Raw genomic sequence first — 27,876 nt, 5'->3', positions numbered from 1 at the left:
CAGCGAGGCCCCACCCAGTAAAAACAAAGGTACTTCATGCTCCCATGGCTCTCAGGGACCAAAATGACACCAGCTCTTCTTTTGCTTTGGCACAGAAACTGCTTTCCCAAACAGACCGCGGCCCAGGTGACCCTCAAAGCCATCTCAGCCCACTTTGATGACTCGAGCGCATCCTCGCTGAAGAACGTGTATTTCCTGCTCTTCGACAGCGAGAGCATCGGCATCTACGTGCAGGAGATGGCCAAGCTCGACACCAAGTAGCCGCTGCACTTTCCAGCAGGGATCAGAGGACCACCCGAGTCCCAAGAGTGGGTTTTGCTTTTTAAAAGGAGAGAGGAGGGGTGACGGCGGGGGAGTAGAGGGCGGCCAGGCAGGTCCTGCCGGTGCAGGGAGCCCTCTGCCCTTCACACTGTCCTCCAAAAGAGCCTCCATCTGTAAGGAAGCAGGTCTCCGCGCGGGGTTTCTTTCCATGTGTTTTCCTCCTGTTGTTTTAGAACTTTTCTAAAAAAACAGACCTCGTTTTAGATTTATAGCATCGACTTTTACACACACTCATACAAGAAAAAATCCTTTCAAAATTCTTAAATCTTCTGTTCCTCCTTTTTCTAAGGGAAGAGGGCAAAAAGCGACCTGGGCTCTGTTGGTATGCGTGTTCCGTGGCGGAGAGGAGAAAATGGGAGACATCTCACTGGTGCTTTTCTCTTTTATTTTAGTGCCCCCCGCCCCCACCCCTGTAATACCTGTAACTACTCCTAAAAAGGTTTTGCTTCAGGCTTTTTTTTTTTTTTGTTTCATTTTGTTTTTTAAAGAAAAAGAAAATGAAAGGAAAAAAATAAAAGATCCAGTGTCTTTCTTACAACATATTCTTTTATTGCAACATTTTCCTCAGTTTGGAAAACGGTGTCCCCACACGTAGGTCCTTCTAGAATATTGTAAGTCAACAGAACAAGGCCTGTCACTCACACACTGGGATTCCCACCTCACTGGGCCCCAGGTCAGATAGCACCAGGGCCTGTGTTTCTCGGGCCGAAGGTCCTGCCTCCAGAAAGGTGGGCTTCCCTTCGTGGTCCATGAAGACAGATCCTTGGATGAAGCCGCCAGGGGAACAGCCATCCTCCAAGAGAGGCACACGACTCACTTAGGCCTGGGCAACAGCCCCAACAGGATGGCCTGAGAACCCCAGAGAGGCTGGTATCCCAAGGACTCTGCCCAAGTACCCAGGGGCCACCATCAAAAGGGTGCAGGGAGGGGCAGGGTGGGGAGGTGGGGCCTGAATTTCTTCAGATGAACTCATCAACCACTTCTGCTATGCAGCTTGAACCCAGGCGGTCCAAGAGGGGCTCCTCCGGATTGGAAGCTCTCTCTCAAATAGAGGAGTCATTTATACACCATAACATAGTCGGTGGCAGACATTAGTGCCCAGCTGGGCCTCGGGACAAGTGACCCTGGGGTTGGCCAGGAAACCAGAAGCACAAAACCACAAAGTCCCTCGGAGGGCCGTCTCCCCATCCCCAGCATCAGCTGGAGTTTTGTCACTTACAAATCTGCCCATGAGTGACCTAGAAATATGCTGGGGGTCACCCGCAGAAACCCCCTCTGCTCGCTAATGGGTAAGCAGATGGCACCCCGCAGAGAGTCACATTATCTGCCCTTCCTTAAATACCTCCAGTGGCTGGCAGGCCAGGCTGCAGTCTCAACCCCTGCTAGCCATGTAAAAATGCACTCTGTCAGGGTGGGGTAACCAGAAGGGAAATTTTATCTAGCTCTTCTTAAATGTAGCCTACGGTATGGAGTTAGGATCTAAAACTGGAAATGTGCTGGCCGCAGTGGCTCATGCCTGGAATCCCAGCACTTCGGGAGGTCAAGATGAATGGATCATCTGAGGTCAGGTGTTCGAGACCAGCCTGGCCAACAAGGTGAAATCCCGTCTCTACTTAAAAAAAAAAAAAAAAAATTAGCCAGGCATGTTGGCACGCGCCTGTAGTCCCAGCTACTCGGGAGGCTAAGGCAAGAGAATCACGTGAACCCGGGAGATGTAGGTTGCAGCGAGCCGAGATCGTGCCACTGCACTCCAGCCTGGATGACAGGGCGAGACTCTGTCTCAAAAATAAATAAAGTGGAAATGTAGGAAGGCCATGAGGCTTAAGGAGTACAGGGATTATGCACCAGTTAGAGGATTGAAAACAGGGCTCCTGTGAAGTCCCTGGTTGTTGCAGAATGTATGGGCTCCCCAGCCATGAGATGGCAGAAATTTGGGGTGCAGGGCGTCTCTCCACCTCAGGTCCCTCCTTTGTTCTCAATGTGCAGCTCTCCTTCCTGCCCTCACAGACAGACACTAGCCACCAGAGCCCAGCTCTCTGCCCTCCTCTGAGAGCTCTAAATGACACAGGTCATGACCACAAACACACGCACAGGCAATGCACATCCCAGAGGAGCCAGGTGCAGAGGGAGGGCTGGCTGTGGCCTCCCCAGCACCATGCAGCCAGCACGCATGAGCCGCTCAGCCAGTACCGCGGCAAGCACACCTTCGAAACCCAAAAAGAATCCTCTAAGGGGGTATTTGTTTAATGCCTCCCTCTCTCCCATTTTTGTTTTATACAAGTTGCATTTCTGGCCACCACATCATTGGCATCTTATTCCAGAAGAACAGCATTCGTTCTAGCACTTGCCAGGTGGGTGCCATGCGCCAAGCAGTCCGTACGCCCACCTGCTGCGGTAGCTCATCTCCCGCCCGGCCTTTCCATCAGGGTGGAGACTGCCTCATGGTTTTCCAGCTTGTAGAGACAAACAGGTCCCGGCTCTTGGTCAGCCGAACCATGAGCCGGCCCACATAAAAGCCACTGATTTGGCCCACGCCGTCATTTCTCCCCATGGACAGGAGGAACGTCAGTGCACCTGCAAGCAGAGACACAGAAACAACCAGAACCTCACTGAACCTCCTGGGGCTGCAACTCCCAGAGTGCTGATCCTTCCCAAGGCCTTCGGACTCAGGGCCGGAAAATGTGAAATCCCTTTAGGAAGGTGGGTGAGGCCCTGATTTTTTTTTTTTTTTTTTTTTTTTGGACAGGGTTTCGCTCTTGTTGCTCAGGCTGTAGTGCAATGGTGCAATCTTTGCTCACCGCAACCTCCCCCTCCCTTGTTCTAGTGATTCTCCTGCCTCAGCCTCCCGAGTAGCTGGGATTACAGGCGCGCACCACCACGCCTGGCTAATTTTGTATTTTTAGTAGAGATAGGTGACTGACCTCAGGTGATCTGTCCGCCTCGGCCTCCCAAAGCGCTGGGTTTACAGGTGTAAACCCGCTGCGCCCGGCCTATTTTTAAAGAGCTCTAGGGGGATGTTTCCATCACCAGCTTGGAGAGTTTGTTCTAGTGGCCAGGTATCTGATAGCCGAAAAAAGCTTCCCCACATTTAACCCCAAACTCTCTTAAAACTGCAAAGCGCACGGGGCCTCTCTTACCTGGCTTGTAGGCCTGGAGAGGCCGCTGCTTCACGGAGTTGACGATGTTGGCCACGGCGATGTTGGCGTGGAGGCCAGCAAGATAGGCCATCTTGGGCGTCCTCACGTCGGCACAGTCACCAATGGCGTAGACGTTGCTGTGGCCCTCCACCTGGAGGTGCTCATTCACTCTCAGAGCACCACTGCTGGCCAGTCTGCTCTCTGCCAGAAGAAATGACACCGAAACCAAGACACTGAGCTGCTGTGTTAAGTGGCCACCACGAGGAGGTGAGGGCGAGCTCTAGACGCTGGTCAGACCACCCTCCTGAGGCATGACCAGCCCCTGGAGGTGCCTGCTCTAGAGGCCACCCTCCCACCTAACTTACTCCCCCCTGAAGTCTCCACCTCACAACTCTTCCTGCAGAGGCAAGGTTGCTGATGCCAGGGTGGAAATGGGTCAAAATACCAACAGGCCTCCTTTTAGAAACGTACATAACTCTCTACAAGTTACAGTGATTAGCTGAGTCTTGAATTTACTTTTGAACGTGAGATTTTAAAAATAAATGCAGGCCAGGCGTGATGGCTCATGCCTGTAATCCCAACTCTTTGGGAGGCTGGGGCGAGCAGATCACTTGAGGCCAGGAGCTCAAGACCAGTCTGGCCAACATGGTGAAACCCATCTCTACCAAAAATAGAAAAATTAGCCGGGCTTAGTGGCATACAGCTGTAATCCCAGATACTGGGGAGGCTGAGGCATGAGAGTTGCTAGAACCCAGGAGGTGGGGGTTACCCAGGAGGTGGGGGTTGCAGTGAGCCAAGATCACGCCACTGCACTCCAGCCTGGATGACAGAGCAAGAGTCTGTCTCAAAAAAATAAAAATAAAAAACAAAACTGGAGCATTAAAAATAAACGCAGAGCTTTAATATATGACAAACTGCTTTTTTAAAGGGACTTTTAAAAACTTGTATTTGAAAATACAACATTAGGTCAATTAGGTATTAAATTCTGGGATCTCTGTCCATTATAAGCCCTCAATCCCACCGCTACACACAGCCTGGACTGGCTTCCTTTTCCTGGGACTGGATCATTACTTCCTGCTGGACAAAAGGCAGGAGCTCCTTGTCAGGAAAGGGCATTCGGGAGTAAATGACAGGGACTTGAGGACACAAAGCAACCAGCAGGCCTGGCCACTGAGTTTCCTGCTCACAAATGAAGGCTTGAACACACATCAGTCCACCTCTGCCACCTCCAGCCAGCTAAATACCCAAATACCGAGCTTTAAGAAACCAGGCCATGTTACCAACCCCACTCCCCAGTCAATCCAAGCTCAAGAGTCCAGATGTTTGGATCTGGGTTTGGGGGCAGCAGCACGCCTCAGGAGAGAGGAAGGCCTGACCCTGAATTTCTTCTGTCACCAGGTAAGGAAGAAAGAAAGAAAACACCAACCTTTCTCATCTCTTTGACGCCTGTTCCCATCTCTTACCACTAGGGGGCGGCCCTAATTTCAGAAGATTCTGGTCACCTTGGCCACCTGGAACCCAGCCATCGTCACAGCTGAGGAGAGCTCAGCAAGGGTGGACCCTCACTGAATTTAAAGTCTGAGCTGTTGGGAAGAAAGGGGGAAGGCAGCAAGGTGTGGACTCCTGGGGGCAAGCACTGCAGGGCATTCAGAGAGTGCCGAAGAGCAAGGCGGCACGGGGGAAGCCCAGCCGGGCACCTGCTCACCAAACGCGTTGCGGTAGGCGGAGTTGTTGATCTTGATGCCGGTGCAGAGAATCACCAGGTTGGTGGCCACCTCTGTGCCTTTGTCCGTCTGCACTTTGATGTACTCTCGATACTCATTGAGAGGCAGCTCCTCCAGATTGCTCACCCGCTCACCTAGAAGGGGGTTCATGACCAGGAGGCTGGTGAAAGGGGGGACCCCATCAAGCCTGGGCCCCAAGCCAAGGCTGATCCTGGGGAGGGCCTGGACCTCTGGGGCCCAACTGGGCAATGGCTGTACCCAGTCTTCCCACCATGCCCCTCCCTCAGTCCACTCTATGGCCCACAAAGCTGATCTGGACATCTGGCCCCAAGGGGTCCAGCTGGAGAAAAGTTCCAAGAAGCCCCTGGAGGACTTCCTGAAGGGAAGCGAGGCTGTTTCCCAAGAAGTTCTCAGAAAAGCGGAAGACCTCAGACACGCCTCTCTAAATGCCAGCCACGCCATCCTAACCAGGCAGGACAAGCGCTCCAAGTGCACCACGACAAAGGGGAAAGCCAGAGAAAGAGAAGCCCGCTCACTTCACTCACTGCCTAAAGTGACAGTGACCAAAAGGAGGCTGAGGCAGCCACGCGGGCCCTTCACAGGGCAGATGCCTCACCCTCCCAAAAAAAGAAGAGGCTGGGGCCTCGTGCAGTGAAGTGTAGGGGCCACAGCACTGGAAGAGAACCCCTCTGTCCAGCATATGCTGGGTGGGTCTTGTGCCCTGCTCTACAAGAAGGCCACACTCCTCACAACTCTCAAAACATAAACCGATAAACCTATTCCCTCGACCACAGAGACATCATATTCAGGGCAAATCCTTCAGATGCACTTAAGAAAAATTCAGCAGACAGGCATCCCACCATCTGCACTGCATCCAAAGCAATAACCAGGACATGGAAATCCCGTAAGTACCAGGCCCTCTTCCCTGCCCAGGGACAGGCACAACTTCCAGCTGGACAAGGCTCAGATGGGCTTTGATGCTCATGACAGCTTCTGAGCGCTTCATGCTCCACCCCAGGACACAGTGGAAAAGAGAGAGCCTGGGGTGGACTATAGCCGACCTCCTGTTGGAGGCAGTGACCAAGCCTCCAAGCCACATCTCACCAGGCCGGGGCGGGGCGGGGCGGGGAGGGAGGTGAGGGTGCACATACTCAGCAGCAGCTGCACGCCCTTCCGGAGGAGGATCTCCTTCACTTCCTGCCGGACGGAGGGCAGGAGCTCCTTGTCAGCCAGGGCCACTTGGGAGTGAATGAGAGTGACCTGCGGACAAAACGACCACAGGGCCTGAGAAGGAGCCCCTGAGTCTTCAAACACAAACATTGCACGAATGTCCATCTCCACTCGTACCTCCAGGTTACAGATGAGGAAACTGAAGCCCCAGAGAAGTAATCTGTCCAGTGCCAGAACCAATTAGTGGTGAGCTGGGCTTAAGCCCACATGTTCTAGACTAGGACTCTTTCAGTACCCACCCAGGCCAGCACATCAATATGCCAACACATCACAACTTACACCTCACCTAGGGCCACCTGGAAAATTATCTTCAAGCATCCTTGGGCACTTATAATTATACAAGCCATGGACATTCCAATAGTCAATCAGGCTGATGTCAACATTAAAGCTGGTTTAAAATTAGCGCTTCCAGGCATGTCTACTTGCTGTCTGGGACAACACAGGGAGGTGTCCCGGGCACCTCATGTTGTAATCATGTTCAAAGCCTGGGCTTTGACATCAAATTGCCTGGGTTGAAATCCCATCTCTGATACTCGCTTGGTCACCTCCCAAAGGCTCCCTAACATGGGCACAAACAGCCCCACTCATAGGAATTGTGTAATGATGAGCAAAAATATATATATAAAGCATGTAACTCAGAACATATTAAGTCCTTAATAAAGGGTGGCTGCTACTACCCACATGTTCTACTAACCCTAAACATGTGGATATTTTACTGAGTTACTTGAACTTTTTTACTACTTCAGACTGGTCTGACCCCTGTGAAATAAGAAGAAATGACGGCCGGGCGCCGTGGCTCACGCCTGTAATCCCAGCACTTAGGGAGGCCGAGGTGGGCAGATCACGAGGTCAGGAGATAGAGACCATCCTGGCTAACATGGTGAAACCCCATCTCTACTTAAAAAAAAAAAAAAAGAAAAATTAGCCAGGCATGGTGGCGGGCACCTGTAGTCCCAGCTACTGGGAGGCTGAGGCAGGAGAATGGCATGAACCCAGGAGGCAGAGCTTGCAGTGAGCCGAGATCGCGCCAGTGCACTCCAGTCTGGTTGACAGAGCTAGACTCCGTCTCAAAATAAAAAGAAACAAAGAAAGGTATGTATTGGTCTCTGCCCCCAGTTCCTGATGCAGAGCTCTTAAAACCCTTGTAAACTGGGGTACTAAGAGAGAATCATTTGTTCTAATATTTGGTCCTCGATGCCAGTTCTTGATACAGAGCTCCTGAGATCTTTGTAATGTCCTGAGTGATGGGAGGGTCTGACACAGAGCTCCCAACTCCTTGGATGTTCCTGGGTGATGGGAGCATCTTTTGTTCTAATGAAGCTACTCCTGATGGGCTCCTGGATGATCACTGGTCACCAGAGACCAAGCCAGCTTAGAAGTCTGGAACTTTCAGCTCCAGGGATGAGAGAGGGGCTGGAGATTGAGGTCATAATCACCCTTGCCTACCTGATGAACCCTCCATAAAAATCCCTGAAGTACAGGGTCCAGAGAGCTTCTAGGTTGGTGAACATGTCCACATGCCAGGAGAGTGGTGTACCCCAACTCCATGGGGACAGAAGCCCCTGTGCTCAGGACCCTTCTAGACTATGCCTTATGTGCCTCTTCATCTAAATGTTCATGTTTATCCTTTAAAACATCCTTCGTCATCAATCAGCAACAGCAAGTAAACTGTCTCCCTGGCTTCCTTCAGCTGCTCTAGCAAATTATTTAACCCAAGGAGAGAGTCATGAGAATCTCTGTCTTGTAGCCAAGTGGGACAGAGCGTGGGTAAGTTGGGGACTTGCAACTGATGTCGGAAGTTGGGGCAGGATCGTGGGACTGAGCCCTTGACCTGTGGGGTCTGCACTAACGCCAGGTAGTGTCAGAATTGAATTGAACTGTAGGACACCCAGCTGTTGTCAGAGAATTGGTCAGTGGGGGAAAAAAACCCACAGATCTCATCCCAGAAGTGTGCAGTGAGTAGAGAGAAAAATAGTTTGGTTTTTCCCTATAGAACCCTCATAAATCAAAATGAATGAATTGTAACTATATCAATCACTCATCATAATTTCCAACAATTTGTCAGAGAACAGCCATATAATTAAAGTATCCTCTATTGATTTTTCTTTTCAAAACCAATCTGCCTTTCCCTGAGGAAAAAAGATCCATTCACAGGCCCCACGTGGCCCTCAGAAGCCCATCTGGCTTCAACTGCCAGCCAGCTCTCGCCTAGAGGACCTGTAATGACGATTATCACTCAGCCCTTGCCAAGCCTGGACAGGGTGCCAGGATTTCCTCTTTCTCACTAGGTTGCCAGGTAGGATCTCTGTCCGTTGAGCATGAGAAAGCAACAGGGCAGGCTGATGTCCCCTCCCTGTTCCCACCCACGGGTGGAAGGCAGTGCTGTACAGTCATTCCCCAGTGTGGGCAGAGCGGGGCTATGCTGCAGGCTCCCCACCACCATGGGGCTGCTCAGAGCAGGGGCTACCGTATCAGGCAGAGACCAAAGCAACAACTGAAGGTGTCTTTGTCTAAGCTGGTTGTCAGCAAGAGGCAATCAAATATACATTTATATCACAAAGGCCTGAATTCTGAAGGCGACACAGAAGTTCGGCTTTTGCAAGGTATCGCCCCTGGGCTTGATCCTCCAGGTTGGAGCAGAGGGCAGGATCTTTCCTTGAGAGAAGACACACCCTGAGCAGCTCTGTAAGGTCAGGTGCTGCAGGATCCCAGCTCTGCAGGAAAAATCCCCTAGAGAATCGCACCTTGGCAGAAATACACACTCTCAGTTGATGTGAATAGAGCTCCAGACTTCTCTGCCCTGAGAGAATTCCTGATGTTCCTAAGATAATGCAGAGAAAAGCCAACCACTTAGAGTTCCAAGGCAAGGCAGCCCGGCCCACCTCTTTCTCAGGATATTCTGTTTTAATCTCTGCTGCCATCTCCACTCCAGCCGAGCCTCCTCCCACCACCACGATGAACCGTGAGCGCTGGACCTGGAGAAGAGGACACGTGAAACAGGGACATATGAAACACACCTACGCATCCACCCCTGTCTGCTGGTTCAGCCTGTGGTGTGGCTCCCTGGGCCAAAGGAGGGCAGAGAACCCTTTCCACATTTTGGGTCCAAATGTGCTTCCTCCCACCCACCTCGCAGAATTGCTGTGGAAACTGCCTGAGATCGTGGATCTAAGCCTGCTCTACACAACACAGAGCCTTGTGAAAACAGGAGCGGAGGGCACCCATGAAAAGCCCCAGGAGAGGCAAGTAAGAGACATACCAAGGGCAACATGAGCAGGTCTGGGGTGCCCACATCCTGGCTCTAGCAGCAAGTTCAAGGTCTCTTCCCAGGAAAGTCTCTTCCTAGTGACTTTCCAACTCTATGGCTACAGCCAGCAGCTCTGAACACCCCCATGGCCTCCCAGCTGCAGGCTTAGGCATCCCCACAGCTGTCCTCCCATCTGCCCGCCCTGCCCCATGCCTTCAGTGCATAGCTCACCTGCCTCACCATGTCCTCATAGGCCTGGATAGCGGCCTGCTGGCTGGAAACCTCATTAAACTTGCCCGGGAAGGGCCCAGTGCTGCCCGTGGCCAGGATAAGATGAGAGAAGGGCAGGGCCTGAGACAGACCAAAACAAAAGATGAGGGTAGGGCAGGGCAGGGCAGGCCTAGGCCTCTGCATCCTACTCCTGGCCTGCCAGCTGGGACAAACCAGGCAGAGGCCCCTCTAGGCACCCGAGGCAGCCCCTATGGGACCGAGTGAAACCACCACACTGGTTAGCCGAAGGGATGGCACTAGAACCTGGGGAAAGACCTAAGGAAGCGGAGTTTACCTCCTGCATGGAGAACTCAGGGGCAACAGGAGCCACCCAGCATGGCAGTGGAAGGGGCAGCCCAGTGGCAGGAGGCAGGGTTGCAGGATCGGACACTGCCCGAGGGAGTTAGCGCAGAACCTCCCGGATGTTTTAGAAGAACCCTCCTCCTGCCTCCGCCAGGAAGAAAAGGAAAGGAAAGAAAGACTGATCAGTAGCGGGATCACACCTGTGAACAGCCACTGCACTGAACAACATAGCGAGACCCCAGCTTAATTTAATTTTTAAATTAAAAATAAATAATAAAATAAAAAATAAATAATTTAATTTTTTTAAATTAAAAATAAAAAAAAATTTTAGGCTGGGTGCGGTGGCTCACGTCTGTAATCCCAGCACTTTGGAAGGTCAAGGCAGGCAGATCACCTGGGGTCAGGAGTTTGAGACCAACCTGATCAACATAGCAAAATCCTGTCTCTACTAAAAAATACAAAAATTAGCTGGGCATGGTGCCACGCGCCTATAATCCCAACTCCTCAGGTGGCTGGGGCGGGAGGATCGCTTGAACCCAGGAGGCAGAGACTGCAGTGAGCCAAGACCATGCCATTGCACTCCAGCCTGGGCAACAAGAGCGAAACTCTGTCTCAAAAACAATAAAAAAGTTTTTTTTAATTAAAAAAAATTTTAAACAAAGAAAAGGAAATCTTGTTTGGAGCCTAAATATATAAAATTGACAAAAACAGAGCTGCTCCAATGGGAGGGGCTGGAGGGCCTGGACTCCACTCAGCCCCCACTTTCCCCTGAACCTCCGAGATGCCCTCATGGAATCTTTCAGGGTTCTAAAATGCATGGCCAGAGACTGCAGGACTAGGAGACACTCAGTAATCTCTCCAACCAGGAAACTATCTGGCCCCATTAATTCAAGAAGAGCTGGGTCACACTAAATCACATACTCATCAAGGAAAGGAATTGTGTTTCCTTTTGTCGATGCCCCCTTAGCTTCAAACACCAAGTGGGGGTGGGCTGGACGTGACACTTATCTTGAGCTGGTGGCAGTTTGTCGATGGAGCTCAAGTCATGGCAGGTGTGTGCCAGGCTCCATGATGCACATGTGAGGTGGGGGAACACACAGATGAGTGAAGGGAAATCTCTGCCCCAGTGACATCCCGATCCAGGAGATGTGGGACCATGTGTGCCTAACTTTTTGTTCTAGACAGAGCCGAGGGCTGGCCAAGGCTGGGAGTTGTCTGGGACACTGGCTTTTAGAGCATGGGCTCTGGGCTAAAATTGCATGGGTTCAAATCCTGGGTCAGTCTCTTACCAGCTGTGGGATCTTAAGCAAGCCATTTAACCCTTTAGCTTCTCTGCAAAATGAGGTTATACCACCTTCCCCATAGAGGCACAGAAAACATTCATGAGATTTACGTAAAGGCTACAAACAGGGCCTGGCATGCAGGAATTACAAAAGAAATATCTGCCACCATATTCTTGTGGTTGCTGTGGTCAAGCCTCTGTTTATGAGGAATCCGCTATCTGCCCAGCACCAGGCAGGGCTTGGGGCTCACACACAGCATTCTCTTTTCTTTTTTTCTTTTTTTTTTTTGAGATGGAGTCTCACTGTCACCCAGGCTGGAGTGCAGTGGTGCAATCTCAGCTTACTGCAACTTCCGCCTCTTGAATTCAAGCAATTCTCCTGCCTCAGCCTCCTGAGTAGCTGAGATTACATGCACCCACCACCACGCCCAGCTAATTTTTGTATTTTCAGTAGAGACAGCGTTTTGCCATGTTGGGCAGTCTGGTCTCAAACTCCTGACCTCAGGTGATCCACCCGCCTTGGCCTCCCAAGGGGCTGAGATTACAGGTATGAGCCACTGCCCCCAGCCTAGCTCTCTCTTAACCCTGGAGGATCCCGCCCAGGCCCTGCCGTGGGCCCTTGAGCCAGCTGGCAGCGGGGCTGGCCCTTACTCACCTCACCGCCCTGCAGCAGCACCGTCTGGTTCTTCAGGTCTATCCCCACCACCAGCCCCTGCCGGAAGTTGTCCTTGAAAGTCACTGAGTAAGAAATGAATGTCTTTTTGGCGAACCCTGGGGAAGGGACACAGAAGAGGTCATAGGGCAGAGCTAGGCTGCCCACAGGAAGCCAGAGTGACTCAGAACCTTTCACAAGCTGCACACCAACAGGGGGGCCCTTGACCAAAGGGTCAGGCCATACGTATGCCTGGGGTACCCCTATCTCCTAAAACGCCAGTGTGGGCCTCAGACCCTCAGAAAAGCTCAAGCTTTTACTTCTAGGGTCTCATTATGGTGGCTACTTAAGACCAAAGACCTTGAGTTTCTCCAGAACTTGTCTGATAGTGGAATGCAGGCACTTTGCCCTAAATGGAGAAAACCACCCCCAGCCCTAAAATCAAGCCCCAGAGTGGAGACAAGACCACCCTCACAGAGACAACCCCAGATGGGAGCACGTTACCTGTCTCCACGGAGGCTCGGAGGGCGGCCACATTGTGGTGGAAAGAGTCCTTCATGTCCACCAGCATGAAGGGGATGTTCAGGGCCTGCAGCTGGCTGGCCGCCGCGATCCCACCAAAGCCCCCACCCACAATCACCACGTGCAGGGCTCCCGATTCCACCGACACCTGGGACCCCATCTCGAACCAGGCACTGCTGGGAAGGAAGAGGAGAGCCCATCAGTGTCAGGGTGGCTGGGAGGGCTGGGAGGTCCCACAGTGAGAGAGGCCTCAATCTTGAATTGACCTTTTTAGATGAGGTAAATCTTTGATTAATGAAACTCCAACTTTATAAAATTTGAATTAAATTCAGAAGGAACAAGGGGGTATCCCACTTCCAGCCCATCCCCCAAATACCGAGTTCCCTTCTCCAGAGGCATCCACTGTTACGCAGCAAGTTTGGACGACTCCTTCCAGAGATAGCTTATGCACCTATAATCACGATTATTTTTTGCACCCATTAAATAAAGTGTTCTGCACGTTTGTTTTTCACTTGATATAGTTCATCGAAGACTTTTGGGAGAGATTGCAGTGGGGCAGGAGGAAAAAAAAGACTTTTGAAGAGGGGAATAATGTTCACTCAACAACATATATGAATTGAACTCCTGCTTTTTGACACGCTCTGTGTTGTGTATCCTGTGGTCAAACAGGCAGATACGGTCCCTGCCCTTATGAGGGTAGACCTTACAAAGTCAAATAACCAGGTGGGCAGTGTCAATGATGTGGGAAGCTGGGAAGAGGTGCAATAACAAGAAACAGTGGGCACACCTGTGGGGAACTGGCACGCATAGGCCACATCTAAAGGAACAACAAAAAACATTCTTTAAGCACTGCATCAAACAAACACTGCAACCAGATTCGGCCCAGCTCACAGGTCACCAACTTAAGGTCCAGGTTTAAGGAGGTCAATTAGCAGGTTACGACAAGAATCCTGCAAAATGCTGCTGCTAGGGTTTGAATATGTCTCCCAAAAAGGAACAGTGTTGAGAGGTGGGGCCTAATTAGAGGTGTTTGGGTCATGAGGTCTCCACCCTCATGAATGGATTAATACCAATTATAAAAGGGCCTCTGAGGCTGCAAGTTCAAGCTCTTGCTCTCTGTCACTCTCTCTTTTGCCTTCCACCATGGGATGACTCAGCATGAAGGCCCTCACCAGACACTGGGCCCTTGATCTTGGACTTCCCAGCCTCCAGAACCATAAGCCAATATATTTCTGTTTATTATAATTACCTAGTCTGTGATATTCTGCTGTGGCAGCAGAAAACAGACTAAGACAAATGTGGTGTGAATTAAGACTGTGATCATGGAGTAGGAAGGAGGGGCCACAGCTGTGTGCTACAATGCCTGGCTAATTTTTTAATTACTTATAGAGATGGGGCTGGGTATAGCAGCTCATGCCTGTAATCCCAGCACTTTGGGAGGTTGAGGCAGCAGGGTCTTTTGAGCCCAGGAGTTCCAGACCAGCCTGGGTAACATAGACAGACTCTGTCTCTACAAAAAAAAAAAAAAAAAAAAAAAAAGCCAGGCGTGGTGATGTGCACCTGTAGTCCCAGCTAACTGGGAGGCTGAAGTGGGAGGGTCACTTGAGCTGGGGAGGTCAAGGCTACAGTGAGCCATAACTGTGCCACTGCACTCCAGCCTGGGTCACAGAGTGAGACCCTATCTCAAAAAAATAAAACAATAAAAATAATAAATATTGGTAGAGATGGGGTCTCCCTTTGTTGCCCAGGCTGGTCTCAAACTCCTGGGCTCAAGTGATCCTCCCACCTCAACCTCCCAAAGTGCTGGGATTACAGGCATGAGCCACCACACCCAATCCCCATTTCTTTTTATGACCTCAAGATGGTATATAAGCTTCTGTACTTCTTTTGGGGGTTGGGTCTTCCTTCTGAAGGCTCCTGTGTATACACATTAAATAAATTTGTATGCCTTCTATCCAACTCAACAGCCTCGGCCCCTACAGCAGCAAAGTTGCCTGGGCTCCCCAAGCCAGCCTGGAAGGCTGGTAAACAGGGTCACCTGGTGCATCCCAGAGTCTGCCCCAGACAGAGGAGGGCTCAGGGACTGGCCTCGGGCTGCACCAGAGGCCTTGTCTCCAGCCCAGCAGAACCCCAAAGAAGGATGCTTGCAGTGTGGGCCTCAGGCAGGCAGAGGGCTGCTGGTGTGGGAGGAGCCGCGCAGCCCACTGAGGGGCACTCTTGACTGCAGCTGAGACCCTGAGAGGTCACAGGCAATCAACCGTCCTCCTGGCTGTGCTGAGCCCTAAAGAGAGGCAGAAATAAGCCAGGCTGCTGGGGGGAGATGCTGAGAAAAAGAAACCAAGCTCACACTATACAGAAAGCAGCCAGAGAGGCTCAACAGCTGCTGTGGGCTTCAGGAAGGGGGACTGGAGGGGGTGTCAGCGAAGGAGGATATAGACTCTGAGGTCATCCTTGAAGGATAGACATCAAGCCACTGAACAGCCTCATAAGGAAGTGTGTTCCAGCTCATCTGGGACCCTCAGGCCGCTGGAAGGCTACTGCACTGCCCTGACCGTCTGTGCGGGCCTGGGGCACAACCCCTTCCCTCTCTGGGCCTCAATTTACCCCCTATAATGGGAAGGGACTATTAAGTCCCAACCAGTTATAATATTCCGAGATGTCCTCGTACACACTGGTTTCCAAGACATGGTGGTGGTTCCCCAAGACGGTCCCCAAATCATCCCACACTTACGGGGCAGCTTTTGGTTAGAACTCGGGGCACTGTTCCCACTGGTGTTCAAATGTCCACTGCCTAACTTCTCCCCTGGGGGAGGACGGCATAGCGGAGGGAGGGCACTGACACAACGGATTGGAGGGGATTTAAAGTTGTTTCTCAAGGGTCAAATGGTCCCCAAAGCATGGAGGCTTGAACATACCCATTTTACAGATGAATAAGCTGAGCCCTGGCAGTGATTAGGACCCAAGACAAGCCCCCCAGCAGGCAGGGCCACCCTGGCTTCTCTAAGGCCTCAGAAGGGTTGTCTAGAGCTAATCCCAAGCATACCTCAGGCCGAATCTGCCAACTGGGCCAGAAGGGAATGTCTCCCAGGGACCAGGACCCAGGAGGGCCCACAGGCTCAGCCAGAGGTAACAGTGAACACCAGGAGCTGCGCAGGGCCTGAGAATGTAGGCAGTGATGAGGCAGGCCGTGGATGGCATGTGTTTCACCAGCCCCTGGCAGCGTGGAACCCTCTGTGCTGGGTCCTACCCTTGGGGCTGTCAGCCAGGGATGAGGTCAAGAAAACACCCAGAAAGTCCCACTTCCAAGTTAGCTGGGCATGGCCCCTAAGAGGGGCTACGCAGCTTGCCAGGTATAGGGATAGGGGAGTCTACTGTGTGTCAGGTCACACTGGACCACCCAGGGACACTCAAAAAGGACAGCCTAGAGCCCTGAAAAAGATCGAGATCAGGAGGCCTTCCTAGCAGAGGAAACAACTTGGGCCAGAGGCCCAGTGGCAGGAAGGGAGGAGGGCGGTAGAGTTCACAGTACCTGCGGCAGAAGGTGGGGAGGCTCCGAGGACAGGTGACAGGGGCCGGCACAGACAGACAGCCTGCCATGCCAGGGCAGCTTTCACAACCAGGTGGACAGACAAGCCCGCCCCAGGCCCTTCATGGGGTCTCTTCCCAGGGAGGAAAGTCTAGACCCCAGAGTGGACCTCAGGGGCAATGAATTGATCAAAGGAGCCGAGCCCTTGACCCCCTAGGATCATCAACCTGCTTCCCCAAAACGGGAAACTCTTGCCTCACCCAAGGAAGGCAAATTGCTTTTCCGGGGTTCCCTGTGAAGGGTCTGGGGCCTGAGGGGACAACCAGGCCAGAGCACGGCCAGGGAGGGGAGGCACTTTTCCTCTTCATGCTGCCTGAGGTCTCTCCTGCAATCTGCTCTCTCTTCTCTCTCCTCTACTGACCCATGCCACCCTTACTTGTGGAATAGGGAGGCCAGTGACTCTCCAGCAGATTTGACCCTGCCTCTTTGGCAGTCCCTTGCCCAATACTCTTGGACACACTGACTCTCCTTGGCTCTGCCAGTGTCGGTTCTTGCCTGGCCCCAGAGGACAGTGAACTCCCCTCTGCCTGACGATGATCTACTTGGCCAGACACCTAAAGCAAGGGCTTATGCCACAGAGCTGCATTTCCAGCCACACATCCTGTAGGTGATGAAAATGCACATATGGAATTAGTGGATGTCCAGTTACATGTTCTAACATAGCAGTAGTGCTGTGCAAACCTCCACCTGTGTGACACTCCATCAATCAATGGAAACTGCCACCAATGAGAGACTACAGGATAATATAAACCCATACAATGCAGTACTGTGTAGCCAGTCATTTTTAAAGGGTAAGTGATGTTTTGTTTTGTTTTGTTTTGTTTTTGAGATGGAGTCTCACTCTATCGCCCAGGCTGGAGTACAGTAGATTTCGGCTCACTGGCTGCAACGTCTGCCTCCTGAGTTCAAGCAGCTCTCCTGCCTCGGCCTCCCAAGTAGCTGGAATTACAGGCATGTGCTACCATACCCAGCCAATTGTTTTTTCTATTTTTAGTAGAGTCAGGGTTTTGCCATGTGGGCCAGGCTGGTCTTGAACTCCTGACCTCAAGTGATCGGCCTGCCTCGGCCTTCCAAAGTGCTGGGATTACAGGTGCGAGCCACCGTGCCCAGCCTGTGAATGATGTTTTTATACAAAAAGTCTGTCCATGAAAAAGTCAGGCAAGGGCTGGGTGTGGTGGCTCCTGCCTATAATCCTAGCACTTTGGGAGGCAAAGGCAGGAGGACTGCTTGAGCCCAGGAGTTTGAGGATGCAGTAAGTAACTTTACCTTTGCTCCCTCCCACAACACACATACACAAAGACACACATACACAATCTGATTGACACAAAACATAATGTTTTCAAGGTTCATCCGAGTTGTAGCATGTATCAGTGCTTCATGCCACTGCACTCCAGCCTAGAAAACAATGTGAGACCCTGTCTCAAAAAAAAAAGAGAGAAAAAGTCAGGCAATATTTATTTATTTATTTACTTGTTTTTAATTTTCTTAGGGACAGGGTCTTGCTCTATCATCCAGGCCAGAATGCAGTGGCACGATCATAACTCATTATAACCTCGAACTCCTGAGCTGGCTAATTTTTTATTTATTTATTTATTTTTGTAGAGATAAGGGTCTCGCTAGTTGCCTAGGCTGATCTTGAACTCCTGGCCCCTCAAGGGATCCTCCTGCCTTAGCCTCCCAGAGTACTGGAATTACAGGTGTGAGTCACTGTCATTTTGAGTTGTGGAAAAGATTCAATGAGATCATTTATGTAAAGTGTTTTAGCACGGTGCCTGGCACACAGTAGCAATGAATACACAGCAGCCATTTATTCTATATATTTTATAATGCAGATTAGTTTGCCCGGTCCCAAAAAGGCCACAGAAGCGTGTACAACCTAATCCCATTTTTGTCCAACAAGACACATCCACCTCAATATGTATACACATATACATGTAACGATTACAGCAGTTAGCATTTGTTGCACTTTTACCCATATCTTCACATTTAATATATGAGTTTTTTCTCTTTGTTTTGGAAAAAAGTTCAACAACTTGCCCAAGTTCAATTCTGAACACATCAAACCTGCTCTCTGAACCAAAATGCTAATAGTGGTCATAGATGATGTTTTTATTTTCTTCCTTAAGCTTTTGTATTGTTTGAATTTTTTTCAAACAAGCATATGTCATTTTTGCAGAAATAATAAGTTTTTAATAACAAGACAGACCTCTCACCATCTAATTTTTTTAATCAAAATAGAATTCACATATACAATTTACTACCTAAGATGAAAGCTCACAGTGAGCTATGATTGCACCACTGCACTCCAGCCTAGACGAGACCCCATCTCTAAAAAAAAAAAAAAAAAATGAGATGTAGGCTTGCTCACACCTGTAATCCCAACACTTTGGGAAGCCAAGGCAGGCAGACTGCTTGAGCTCCGGAGTTCAAGACCAGCCTGGGCAACATGGTGAAACCCCATCTCTACAAAAAATACAAAAAATTAGCCAGGCATGGTGGCACATGCCTGTGGTCCCTGCTACTCAGGAGGCTGAGGTGGGAGGATCGCTTGAGCCTAGGACGTTGAGGTTGCAATGAGCCATGATCATGCCACTGCACTCCAGCCTGGGCGCCAGAGCAAGATTCTGTCTCAAAAAAAAAAAAAAAAATTTAATTTAAATTTTAAAAAAAGAGATGTAAGTTCAATGGGTTTTAGTGTATTCACCAGGTTGTGCAACCATCGCAACTATCTAATTCCAGAACACTTCCATCACCCCCAAAATAAATCCTGTACCCCACCTACCCGAGCCCTGGGTAGCTACTGTTCTTTCTGTCTCTACAGATTTGTCTATTCTAGACAATTCATGTAGATGGAATTATATACTACATGGCTTTTCATTTGTGACACCTTCCACTGATCATAATGTTTCCAAGTTTCATCCGAGTTGTAGCATGTATCAGTGCTTCATTCCTTTTTCTGGCTGAGTAACAGTCCATCGTTGGGGTATGATAGACCACATTTTGTTTATCCGCTCATCAGCTGACGGGCACTTGGCTTGTTTCCACCTTTTGACTATGTGAATAATGCCACTATGAACATTTGTGTACAGGTTTTTGTGTGAACCGGTCTTCAATCCTCTTTAGTATAAATATTTAGGTGTGGAATTGCTGGGTCATGCGGTAACTCAAAGTTTAACTTTTTGAGGAACTGCTAAATCCACCGTCTGATTTTGAACTGAACACAAAAGCCCTGGTGGGAATCACAGACAATCTTAACTACGTCCGTCTACATTCAGGAAGTCAGCTTAAAAGAAGGCCTAAGAGAACAGAACAAACCCTGGTTGTCCAGGAACTCCTCAGTAACTTTACCTTTGCTCCCTCCCACAACACACACACACACAGACACACACATACACAAGCATTTGCTCAGTCAATCCTGTCTTCTCTGCCAAGAGCATCCACCCTGATCTCAAGGGTATTCTTCCACAATAAGCAGCCCATAGGACTACTGAAAAACCAGGAAGTTACATTTATGCCAGTGCTGTTGAGAGGTCGTGCCTCAGAAGACACACAGCGGGAAGCGTGTGGGCTCTGATCAAAGCAAGAATGTCATCCCAGAATTGCTCCGCTATTGCTTCACAAAGATTACAAATAAAACACGATGCTTTTTGAGCCGTCATGGCTTATGCAGAGGGTAGGTTTCAACATCAACCTCTGGAGAGCCACGTCCCCAGAGTGGCCGTCCCGGATGAGAAGGCCACTACAGCACAACTCACAGCGCCATGGAGGTTTCCTCCACCTGGGGGACAGAGCAGGATGGAGAGGGTTGGGCAGCCTCCCTCCCTGGGACACTCTATGGCCAGCCCCTCAGGGACTACTTGAAGAACAGAACCCCCAAAAGACCAATTTCTGAAAAGGGACTCAAAGTCTGAAGGGAGGCAGCCTCCTTTTACCACCAGGAGAGGGCAGCTCTGGGGCAGACAGATTCATCTGGATGTCATATTCACTCCCCCACAGAAAACCTAGGCCAAGCAACTTGTCCATCCTCCTCAGAGCCAGTTACTTCGTGGTCCCCGTGGTCTGCCCATCACCTGTACCTGGATGCTGGCTTCATTTCACCACCAGCCAAAGCCAGGCTGGCCCTGGAGTCCACTGGCCTGCCCAGCCCATCACTTCTGGGGTGGGTAGTCCTGAGTAAGACCCTACCCTGGCTGGGGCTCAGTGCCCTTCTTGGTGACACACTGTGCTCCTTGGAGAACTCCTCTGTAGGTGCTGGGGTGAGGGCATGTGGGATCTGAGATCCCGGGGCTCTCTGGCAGGTGCATGTATGCACACTGGACCCTGATACAGGCTTTTGAACACAGGCGCAGAGTCCGGAAACCTGGAAGTCGCATCCTAAACTATGACTCTCTGCCCTACACCTGTCCTCCTACAGGATCATCAACTCCCAAGAGACCTTACCCTTCCCCACCCTCACCTTAAATTCCAGGGTCAAAAAGACTCCCGCTGTAGGGAAAGGCAGGGTGTGTTGATCAGGTGGTGTTGGAAGTAGAGCCCCAATATCGCCCACTAATTCAGTTCCAGTCGACTGCACGCGTCCCATCAGTTAGTTTACTCACCTCTGGTCTTTGTCCCTGCAGCACCCAGGGCTTCGGGAAGGGAGACGCAGACCTCCTAGTGAAACCCCCGAGCCTATGGACACTGGGGTAACTCCAATCCCTTTCCTCTTAGAGACCGAGGTTTCTCCCTTTCTTTTCACACCTGCTTCTGTCCGGACCGGCAGCTTCTACCCAGCGGACCCTCGGACTGTCCTCGCAGGATCCGGGTTACACTCGCCCCGTGTTCCCTCTTCCCCAGTTTGCCCTTCCCGGCCTAAGCCCATCTTCCTTAGGAAACCTTAGCAGGGATTTAGGGGCCAAACGAAGAGGGTGGAGTTTAATTTGCCCTCGGCCAGGAGCAAATCTCCCTGTTGCATTTTTTGGGGAAGACGGAGAGGGGCGGGCCTGAGCCGAGTATCCCTCTCCTCACAGCGCCACAATTGCGCGGACCTCCCCACGCCTGACACGGCGTGCGCCAGGCCTCTGATCCGCTCACTCCTCTTCCGGGTCCCTGTCCCGCCCGGGGCGCCCGGGGTCTCGAGAGCCCGCCCGGTGGCGCGATCTCACCTGCTGGCAGCGCCCGCGCGCTCTCGCTCCGGCTCCCGCTCCGGCTTCCGCTCCGGCTTCGTAGTCTTCCCAAGTTACCCACCCGAGGCGCTCCCGGACGGGGCGTGACTCAGCACTAGCGCTGGCCCCCGACCCTGCGGCAACGCCTTGGCCGGGCCCCGGAAACGGTCCTGGAACGCCGGGGCTGGTCTCCGAACGGCCCGCCCGACTGACCTTGACCCCGAGCGAACGACCTCGAACTTTGAAACAAATGCTCCCATGGCCAGATGTCGCCTCTCCCGCGCCTGCCAGCACCCACGCCCCAGCCCTGCCCGAGCCATTCAGATTTGGCTCAAAGTGTCCTTTCAGCATACTTTAAAGCAAAAAGAAACAGAGGGAGGGAAGGAAGGAAGGAAAACAAGTGTCCCCCTGTCCCTCTTACTTTCTCGAGGACACCTTTAAAGCCACTGGAACCTTGGAGAGTGGGGTTCCCCTCACACGTTGCGCACACTGCCAACCTCCTTCCTTCAGACATACACATAATAGTTCCGCAAACCCTGTTGAGCTCCTACATATGCCAGGCACTGTGGTAGGCGTTGGGGGGATAACATGGAGGAGAAAACAGACAAGGTTCCTGCTTTCATGGAGGCGACAGTCTGGGAAAAGACAGATGTTAAACACACCACCAAAAAATAGATGTATAGAGAAAACAAAAACCATGTATCACCAACTGCAGTAAGAAAGATTGGGTGTGGCCAGGCACGGTGGCTCATGCCTGTGGTCCCAGCACTTTGGGAGGCCAAGGCGGGAGGATCACTTGAGCCCAGGAGTTGGAGACCAGCCTGGGCAACATAGTGAGACCTACCAAAATTAGCCGGGCTTCATGGTGCACACCTCTAGTCCCAGCTTCTCGGGAAGCTGAGGTGGGAGGATTACTTGAGCCCAGGAGTTTGAGGCTACAGTGAACCATGATCATGCCACTGCACTCCAGCCTGGGTGACAGTGAGATTCTGTCTCAAATAATAATAACAATAATAATAAAATAAATGAAATGAAAAAATAGAAAAAGATGGGGCAAAGGAAGGGTGCAAATACCTCTCTTCAAGGATGAGAAAGAGTTAGATTTAGGTAAAAAGGAAGGAAGTGTGGTCTGGATGTGCAAAGACCCCCAGGCAGGACAATGACCTGGAAGGCAGTGTATTGCCAGTTCAAATCAGATCAAGCTAACTCAGCAAAAGATAAGCCATCTGCATCTACTTAATGCAAATATTAGCACCTACCTTAAGAGTTGTGGATAAGGGCCAGGCACGGTGGCTCCTGTCTGTAATCCCAGCACTTTGGGAGGCCGAGTTGGGTGGATCACCTGAGGTCAGGAGTTCAAGACCAGTCTGGCCAACATGGTAAAACACTGTCTCTACAAAAAATTAGCCTGGCATGGTGGCACATGCCTGTAGTCCCAGCTACTCAGGAAGCTGAGGCAGGAGAATCACTTGAACTCGGGAGGCAGAGGTTGCAGTGAGAGGAGGTCATGCCATTGCACTCCAGCCTGGGCAACAAGAGCGAAACTCCAGCTCAAAAAAAAAAAAAAAAAAAAAAAAAGTTGTGGAAAAGTCTCGATGAAATCATTTTTATACAGTGTTTTAGCATGGTACCTGGCACATGAATAGTAGCAATGAATACACAGCAGCCATTTATTATAGATATTTTATATTGCAGATTAGTTTGCCCAAGGCAACCAGAATGATTTATTTCTGATGAAAAATCCTACTCATTGTCTTAGAAAAACAATAAGCTCATATTTACTGATCACGAACTAAGTGCTTTGAATGCCTTCTCAAGTTTTTGTTTTTTGTTTTTTGTTTTTTGTTTTTTTTCCACAAAGGTCCTGCAAGGTAAGTTTTATTAATCTCCATTTTGCAGATAAGGAAATTTAGGCTTCCATAGGCTAAAGAATTTAGACAAGGTCCCTCAGCTAGTAAAGCAAGGGGGTGGGCCTACAATGGAGGTCTGAACCATGACCCCTTTTTTTGGGGTGGGGAGAAGAATCTGGCTCTGTCACTCAGGCTGGAGTGCAGTGGCATGCTCTTGGCTCACTACAGCCTCCACCTTCCAGGCTCAAGCGATTCTCATGCCTCAGCCTTCCAAGCAGCTGGAATTACAGGCACCTGCCACCACGCCCAGCTATAGTAGAAATGGGGTTTCACCATGTTGGCCAGGCTGGTCTCAAACTCCCGGCCTTAAGTGATCTGCCCGCCTCAGCCTCCCAAAGTGCTGGGATTACAGGTGTGAGCCACTGTGCCCAGCCTGAACCATGACCTTAAAGCCAGGAAACCCCTCAGCGGGCATCATCCCTAAGGAGCCAGAGGGCACTGCTCAGGCAAAGCAGAATCTCAGTTGTGGGGAATTTACTGGGCATGTACCCAGTAACATGTGACACAGAGAGGTGAACAGAGAGGCTACAGCCTGCCCAGTGCAGGGAATCAGCCCTGAGGCTTGGGAAGGTCATGGAAGGCTTTGTGTGGAAGCTAGGCGTGCAAGGATAAAGGGAATGCCAGCTGGCAGGATGCAAGGAAAGAACTCCAGAAAGAGCAGGACAAAGATAAAGCTGGAAGGAAGGAGAGAGAGGTGTTAGGTGGCCCACCACTGGGCTCAGGCATGTCAGGGCTGGTGTGGCCCATCTCTAAGGACCTGTCCCAAACCATGAAAATCTTTTTTTCCTTAAGACCTGCTACAAAGCAACAAACCATGAAAACCAAGGAATTTTTCTGATGATCACTCAATACTTTCTTGGCAACCAGAAGACACCTCCATCCAGGAGAGAGGACTTGGTCTCATGCAACCCCTCCAGGCAGCTCACTGCACACCACTCCTCTGGTCCCATCCAGCAGTGCCCATAGCTTTGGAACTGAAAATCAGGGCTCGCTGCCTAAAAAAGGGCTTTTGTCTCTGAATTTCCAAGTGCCAGAGGTAGCAGGAAAGTGTGGTGGCTAGGATGCTGAAAAAGTGACAAGTTCATTCCACAGAACTTTGATGGTTAGTGGGGACAGCAGGCAGATTGTCTAACATGACAGAATCTAAGAGGAGGAAGAGTTGCTGGCTGACTGCTGTAATGAGCTCAGCCAGGCCTGAGGGCACTTCCTTACAGACAACAGGTGGCTTTTCTGGTGGCTCCCAGGGCTGGAGGAGCTCCAAGGTACTGGGTTACCTCAGGAGCCCAGAGAAACAGAGGCAGTGTGCCCACTTGAAGAACAGGCAATCTTAGATCTGAAGAGCCAGGTAAATGTTCTCCTTTTCCATACGTAGTTCCAGCTAAATTTGTAAGCTTCAAAGAAGAGAGGAATATCCTCATTTCTTCTCTCCCCCAACACATGGTTTGGTATGGTGCTCCCAGCTAGGGAGAGGCTATATTAGTGAAGGCAAGTTCTGCTGCTATGACCAATAGACTTCAAATGTAATGGCTCAAATACAACAGAAGTGCATTTCTTGCGAGGGCATCAGTTCCAGGCCAGTGGACTGGTTAATGAGGCTGTCTCCCTCCCCATAGGCATCCAGGGACCAGGCTAACAGGACGTGGCAAGTGAGTGCCACTCATGGTCCCAAATTAGATCTTTGTTTTCCTTTTAGAGAGACAGGGTCTCCCTCTGTCACCCAGGCTGGAGTGCAGTGGCATGATCATAGCTCACTGCAGCCTCGAACTCCCATACTCAAGCCATCCTCCTGCAGCCTCGAACTCCCATGCTCAAGCCATCCTCCTGCCTCAGCCTCCCAAGTAGCAGGGACCACAGGTGTGCACCACCATACTTGGCTAATTTTTTTTTTTTTTTTTTTTTAAAGAAACAGGGTCTCGCTATGCTGCCTAGGCTGGTCTCAAACTCCTGGGTTCAAGCATGCCAAAGTGCTGGGATTACATACGTTGAGACACAGCACCTGGTCTCAAATTAGGGAGCTCGTCAGTTCTACCTCCTGTGTTGTCACTTGACCTCACCACACTCACCAGTCCTGCCTCAGCTGTCTTCTCTCTCCAAGCCATTGTAACTGGTCCCTGGGCCTGTCTTGCACTTTTCCAATTTTCTCTCCACAAGGAAGCTGTGCCACACTTCCTTGTCCCAGCTCCTGCCGCTCTCAGCCTGGAACACTGTTTCCAGTCCACTTGGTAAACTCTGAACTCTCTTTTCATGAGTTGAGTTTCATGAACTGAGTTTCAACGTTTCATGAGTTAAGTTTCATGAACTGAGTTTCAACTTTTCATGAGTTGAGTTTCTGAACTGAGTTTCAGTTCAGAAACTGAATCACCTTGATGAAGCCTTACCTGACCCACCCCTTCTGGGTCCCCAGACATATTCTTCCCTGGACAGAGCTTCCCTGCTTATTGCACTAATGGGCTGACACATCAGTCTCCCCAAGTAGCCTGTGGGTGCCTTGATACCTGTATTAGTCCATTTTCACGCTGCTGATAAAGACATACCTGAGACTGAGATGAAAAAGTGATTTAATAGACTCACAGTTCCACATGGCTAGGGAGGCCTCCCAATCATGGCGGAAGGTGAGGAGGAGCAAGTCACATCTTACATGGCTGGCAGCAAGCAAAGAGAGCGAGGGCTTGTGCAGGGAAAATCCCGCTTTTAAAACCATCAGATCTGTGAGACTTATTCACGGTCACAAGAACAGCACAGGAAAGACCTAGCCCCACGATTCAATTACCTCCCACCAGGATCCTCCCATGACATGTGAGAATTGTGTGAGTTACAATTCAAGATAAGATTTGGGTGGGGACACACCCAAACCATATCAGTACCCACATGTGTGAGAATAAACCCCCCCCAACCCCTCACAGCAAAGTCAGCCCTCAGATCTAGGACTCTGCTACCATTAACTTACTGTAGAACTTCTCTTAAACTAGCCATGACCTCTGGACCCATTCCTAATCTATAAAGGGAAGAACAACCATCCCAGGAGTGTTCTGTGATTGCCCCATGTTTTAGGAAAAACTCTCCTCAAATCGTGTTTTCCCTCTACTCTCATGCCATCACAATCATCAACACAGAAGACTTCAGTGACCAAATGTGTGTGGGGTTTCCCCACCAACAAGCAGTGAACATCAGCTGGGTGTCCTCTAAATCATTTCCAACACTATCTACCCAGAGACATTGTCAGACCCCACAGGCTAAGGGTTTAGTCTCCAAGACCGCCCCCCTCAACCACACCAGGCACAAGTCTAGGCCTCCAGAACTTCTGACCAACTGGCTTCAAGTTGAGGTTCCCACGACCTCCTCTTTGGGTTCAATTAATTTGCTAGAGTGGATCACAGAACTTAGAGACACACACTTACTTATGTTTACCAGTTTATTATAAAGGATATCGCAAAGGATACAGATGAAGAGATGCACATAGGGCAAGGAATGAGGGAAGGGGAAGGGGTGCGGAGCTTCCATGCCCTCCATGGGCACACCACACTCCAGGAAGCGCCAGGTGTTCAGCTATCCGGAAGCTCTCTGAACCCTGTCCTCTCGGGTTTTTATGGAAGCTTCATGACATCAGCATTCCTTCCCCCAGGATCGAGACTCTCTCATGGGAAGGTCTTTAGGACCCACCATCAAAAAAGTGGGCGAACATTAGTGAAAAGATACCCAGAGGTCAGAGGCCTGCCCCCAGAGCCCTAACATACCCAATATTCCAACAAAGACTGGAACAAGGACTATGGGAGTCACGAGTCAGGAATGCTGGATGAAAACCAATATACATCATAACACCACACCCAGCATTGACACTCAGCACACAGGTGTTAGAAACAAATGACTCCTAGGCACTCTTCCTGCGTGGCCTCTGCCCACAGCCGCCCCTCACAGGGCTTTCAGCCTGCCAGTGGAGATCATTCGAGGGCCCACACATGAAGGGCCCTGTGCACATGGCACAGTCCTGACTCACAGAGTTCGCCTCAGCTCCTGGGGGTTGCCCTGGCCTCATTAACCCTTGAACTCCCCAACTGCCACCCACCCTACGCATTTTTTAAGCACCTGCTGCCAGGTCAAGACCACCGCCTTCCGGGACCTGCAAGCCCCACCCAGCTCTGACTGGCACATGACCAGCTATGAGGGCCAGTCTGGCAGAACAGTATCCCGTGAGCTCAAATCCTGCTGAGAAAACAGCACAGAAAGGGTATATTTCTGGGCTGGGCACAGTGGCTCACACCTGTAAGCCCAGCACTTGGGGAAGCTGAGGCAGGAGGATTGCTTGAAACCAGAAGGCTGAAACCAGTGTGAGCAACAAAGCAATACCCCATTTCTACAAAAATAAAAAAATTAGCCAGACGTGGTGGTACATGACTGTAGTCCCAGCTATTCAGAAGGCTGAGGCAGGAGGTCTCCTGGAGCCCAGGAGTTCGAGACTGCAGTGAGCTATGACTACAACACTGCACTCCAGCCTGGGAGACAGCAAGACTACAGCTCTAAAAAAAAAAAAAAAGGAAAGGGTGTGTTTCT

General features: G+C 50.7%; 2 protein-coding genes across 4 annotated transcripts in view; one reads left to right on the top strand and one right to left on the bottom strand.

Annotated features, from left to right (window-relative positions):
• LOC112630959 (core histone macro-H2A.2) overlaps positions 1-856 on the top strand; it is a 59,871-nt gene extending 59,015 nt beyond the window's left edge. Inside the window, exon 9 of the mRNA XM_025395471.1 lies at positions 96-856. Coding sequence (XP_025251256.1) covers positions 96-261 — 166 coding nt within the window. The 3' untranslated portion in view covers positions 262-856. The remainder of the gene's footprint in view (positions 1-95) is intronic.
• On the bottom strand, positions 436-21,767 carry AIFM2 (apoptosis inducing factor, mitochondria associated 2). Of its 3 annotated transcripts, XM_025395467.1 has the most exons (10): positions 21,632-21,767; positions 12,671-12,864; positions 12,170-12,285; positions 9,891-10,010; positions 9,295-9,387; positions 6,334-6,442; positions 5,164-5,316; positions 3,459-3,659; positions 2,708-2,895; positions 436-501 (listed from the first exon to the last, which is right to left on the bottom strand). In XM_025395467.1, exons 1-9 carry the CDS (start codon positions 21,736-21,738, stop codon positions 2,744-2,746), a joined length of 1,245 nt encoding a protein of 414 aa, XP_025251252.1. In that variant the 5' UTR covers positions 21,739-21,767; the 3' UTR covers positions 436-501; positions 2,708-2,743. The 3 variants fall into 3 exon arrangements, with proteins under 3 accessions (XP_025251252.1, XP_025251254.1, XP_025251255.1); XM_025395469.1 differs by lacking the exon at positions 436-501 and having other exon boundaries at positions 850-2,895; positions 12,671-12,861; positions 21,419-21,718; XM_025395470.1 differs by lacking the exons at positions 436-501; positions 21,632-21,767 and adding an exon at positions 21,419-21,619 and having other exon boundaries at positions 850-2,895.
• Between the last annotated feature and the right edge of the window lie 6,109 nt (positions 21,768-27,876).

This window comes from Theropithecus gelada, chromosome 9, assembly GCF_003255815.1.
Source record: "Theropithecus gelada isolate Dixy chromosome 9, Tgel_1.0, whole genome shotgun sequence".
NCBI lineage: Eukaryota > Metazoa > Chordata > Mammalia > Primates > Cercopithecidae > Theropithecus > Theropithecus gelada.
This window is presented reverse-complemented; position numbering and strand designations above follow the sequence as displayed.

What these genes read in the sequence shown, in the direction of transcription:
- AIFM2 (XM_025395467.1), bottom strand. Translation starts at nt 21,738, where the DNA reads ATGGCTCGGGCAGGGCTGGGGCGTGGGTGCTGGCAGGCGCGGGAGAGG. An exon ending in GGGCGTGCAGCTGCTGCTGA is followed by an intron (nt 5,317 to 6,333) that starts GTATGTGCACCC and finishes ACCCCCTTCTAG; the next exon opens with GTGAGCGGGTGAGCAATCTG. An exon ending in CGCCTACCGCAACGCGTTTG is followed by an intron (nt 3,660 to 5,163) that starts GTGAGCAGGTGC and finishes TTCTTCTGGCAG; the next exon opens with AGAGCAGACTGGCCAGCAGT.